Source organism: Tupaia chinensis, unplaced genomic scaffold, assembly GCF_000334495.1.
Source record: "Tupaia chinensis unplaced genomic scaffold, TupChi_1.0 Scaffold000341_1, whole genome shotgun sequence".
NCBI lineage: Eukaryota > Metazoa > Chordata > Mammalia > Scandentia > Tupaiidae > Tupaia > Tupaia belangeri.
In genome coordinates this window covers 4,068,942-4,071,852 of record NW_006159835.1, presented here as the reverse complement: position 1 = coordinate 4,071,852, position 2,911 = coordinate 4,068,942, and the positions used below count along the sequence as shown (strand labels likewise).

At 36.0% G+C, this 2,911-nt stretch overlaps 1 protein-coding gene across 2 annotated transcripts in view; it reads left to right on the top strand.

Moving 5' to 3' along the window:
• Window positions 1-2,627, top strand: part of PAPOLG (poly(A) polymerase gamma) — a 38,574-nt gene extending 35,947 nt beyond the window's left edge. Inside the window, exons 23-24 of one of the 2 annotated variants that reach the window (XR_003549981.1) lie at window positions 1,144-1,233; window positions 1,983-2,624. Coding sequence is in view for 1 of the 2 variants with exons in the window: in XM_027773346.1 (XP_027629147.1) it covers window positions 1,144-1,165 (22 nt within the window). In the remaining variant the exon portion in view is untranslated. Of the gene's footprint in view, window positions 1-1,143 lie in introns of both variants that reach the window. The other variant, XM_027773346.1, reaches the window with a different exon arrangement.
• The last annotated feature ends 284 nt before the right edge of the window (window positions 2,628-2,911 follow it).

Here is a 2,911-nt window from a genome sequence, read left to right as displayed (position 1 = left end):
TACATGTTGCCTTCTTCAGTTTTCACTTAGTGTTTAGTAGGCTTAGTAGAAGGAACACAAAATGGTACTTCAAATGGCAGGGGGGAAATACCTGATTGTGTGTTTTACACCACTAGGATTCACAGGATGTCATCTAGACTACTGTTTCTTAGTAGCCTGTGTTCTCTTGCAAGCTATTCATCATTGAGTTGAAATTCTCGAATTCCCATTGTTAGAGAGTAATATCCTCCTCCTCTACTCTTGTTCCCCAAAGTTTCTGAATTGTTCATTCTAGTTTTTGATTTATATAAAGGAAAACATGCCAAAACTTCTTACAAGAATAAAGAAAAATGATTATTGTATTATTTTTATATAGCAGCAGAAGACAAGAATGAAAGCTCATAGCCAAGTTGCAGTTGCCTTGGCAAAACCATTTTCTTAGCAGACCCTTTTCCTTTATCCAAATATTTTGGGATTTATTCTGCAAATGCACTGTATGACCAAAAGTGAATGATTATGATAAAGGGCAGAATAATATCACCTGCCTCCAAACTAAAAGATTCTTTAATAGGGAATTCGATTAAATTTTATTTACTAGAGATGTGTGCATCTCTGTATTTAATGTCCCCTCCCTCTGTAGGAATTCCTGTAAGTCCACATTTACCCTGTTAGGTAAACAGATTGTTAGGGGTTGACTGATAGAGTTTTTCTTTAACAAGAAAACAACAAGCCTAACCCTGTACTGTAGTGCAGTCATTTCTCTTCAACGAAGGGTTCATTCTGCATGGAATTAAGACATGCTCAGTAATGCAACATTAGAATCCTCAAACATGGCACTCTTTAACCTGGTTGGTAACAGGTTGAGGTGGTGGGTTTTTGAGATGGTGGAGTCTGGTCAGAAATTAAGTGTTTTCCATCCTGCTCAGTAGGTAGAACTTTCATTTCTTTTCATTACCATAGTAGGAGGCCTCCGTTCTTTTGGTTCCAAGGAAGGAAAAGAAAGCACGTCTGAAATTGTATGCTATGTTCAGGGGCACTAAGTATGTGTGTGTGTTTTCAAGGATGGAACTACTCAGAAATATATTTTGTAAGTTGTCCTATTCTTTAATAAAGAAACACATATTCATTTTCACAAGGATATTAAATTTTAATCTCATTTTTCAGCAACTGGCTCTGGAGAAAATAACGTATCAAAGAGAAGCAATTATCTGCTAGTTTCAACCTTAGAGACTTTAAACCAATTTGAGATAGAAGGTATGTGACTTAAACTCTTGTCCAGTTGGGGCAGGAGAATTCATTTTTAAAGTTCTATTGGTCCTTAAAATAAGAGCAACTTTGTTTTAAGGCAGTCATTTAGTAACATTATTAAAATGCGTACTTTAGTAGTGATTAGGGAAGGATGGACCGTGTCAAAAATGGGCTATTTAAAAAAAAAAAAAAAGGGCTATTTTCCACCATGTCCCACAGCTTTGAAATAGAAATTGTTAACTTGAGGATCATGAACCATTAGGGAATCCTTAAGTAACTGGATATAAGTTATTTGTATGCATTTTTCTGAGTTCATAGCTTTCCTCAGTTTCTCAGAGTAGTTCATGACCCAAATGGGAGAGGGGAGAAGAACCACCAGAAATTAATAATCTGGGATATTTTGAATTTCCTACATTTGGTTTTGCTATGGTACTTTTCTGAAAATGTGCTATGGCTCTTAACTGATAGAGGACACTGAAACACCAAATCTCTCTCTAAGGTTCTTTCTATACTTCAAATGGATGTCATAACATCATCAAAATGAAAAATGCTTACTTACCAGATTTACAAATGTCTTTTAAGTTAACTTAGGTTCATTAATAGGGTCAAGCTTAAGTTCAACAGGTTTTTGCCTGAGATTGATCAACAGCCTAGAATGATCATTAGACATGATTTTTTAAAAAAATCATTAAAAGATCCTAATCTTTTGAGTTCTACAGTATTAAAATTCTCTCTCCTTCATGTTTGTGGTTCAGGCCAGAACAAACTGAGCAGACCAGTAGAAGATACTGAGTTAAAAAAAATTTTTCTGAATAAATAAAATTGTGTGGATTTAAATAAACAACTGCCCCTTAAATCATCCTAAGTTTCGAATTTAAATTGGTCATGATGATAGTAACAAATACACATGATGGAAGAAAACAACCAGTCTCAATAATGGTAACTCTTTCCTTAGGATTTTTTAAAAGAATTGTCCAAGGTCACATCTTCCCAAGTGGCCTATTTTTTTTTTTAAGTAAGTTTTCTGATATAATTTTATATTTGAAATAAGTTGAACATAAAATTATCATCTGGCTTGCTATAATTTTTAAGCTATTGCTGCATTTTTGCAATACCCACGTAATTACCTTATAAAGTACTTAGGCTATCTTTGAGGTCAATGGTGCTACATCACTCCACAGTGTTATGTAAAATAAATGCAGCCACTTTTCCTTTTGAGATAGCTGTTTGTGTAGTCCATATTAATTTTTCCTGCTTTTCTTTTGGATTGTCTTATTAGTTGTACACATGAGTCTCATTATTTGTCTGGAATAAGTAATCAAATAAACTTGCTTTCATAAATAGGTGATGATTGAGTGATATTATTTGGGAGAAAAGTACAGCAAGTCTTCATTTAGCTGGGTTTTTTAAAATCTTTTTGGAGAGGTTTTTGCTATAGGGCGTGTGCACTCGCCAGACATACAGAGACAGAGAGACAGAAAGCGAGAAATCACCCCCCCAGGGGGGATGGCCACGCCGCAATCCCTTCTCTAGTCTCTCAGGATCTTGGGCACACTCGCACACGCGCCCGGCGTGAGTTTAAGCCACCGGGTCTAGGACTTGAACCGCGGTCGACTATGTGGGAGTCCAGCGACATAGCCATTACACTAACTGCTGGTCCCCACTTAGCTGTTTTTTAAACCAA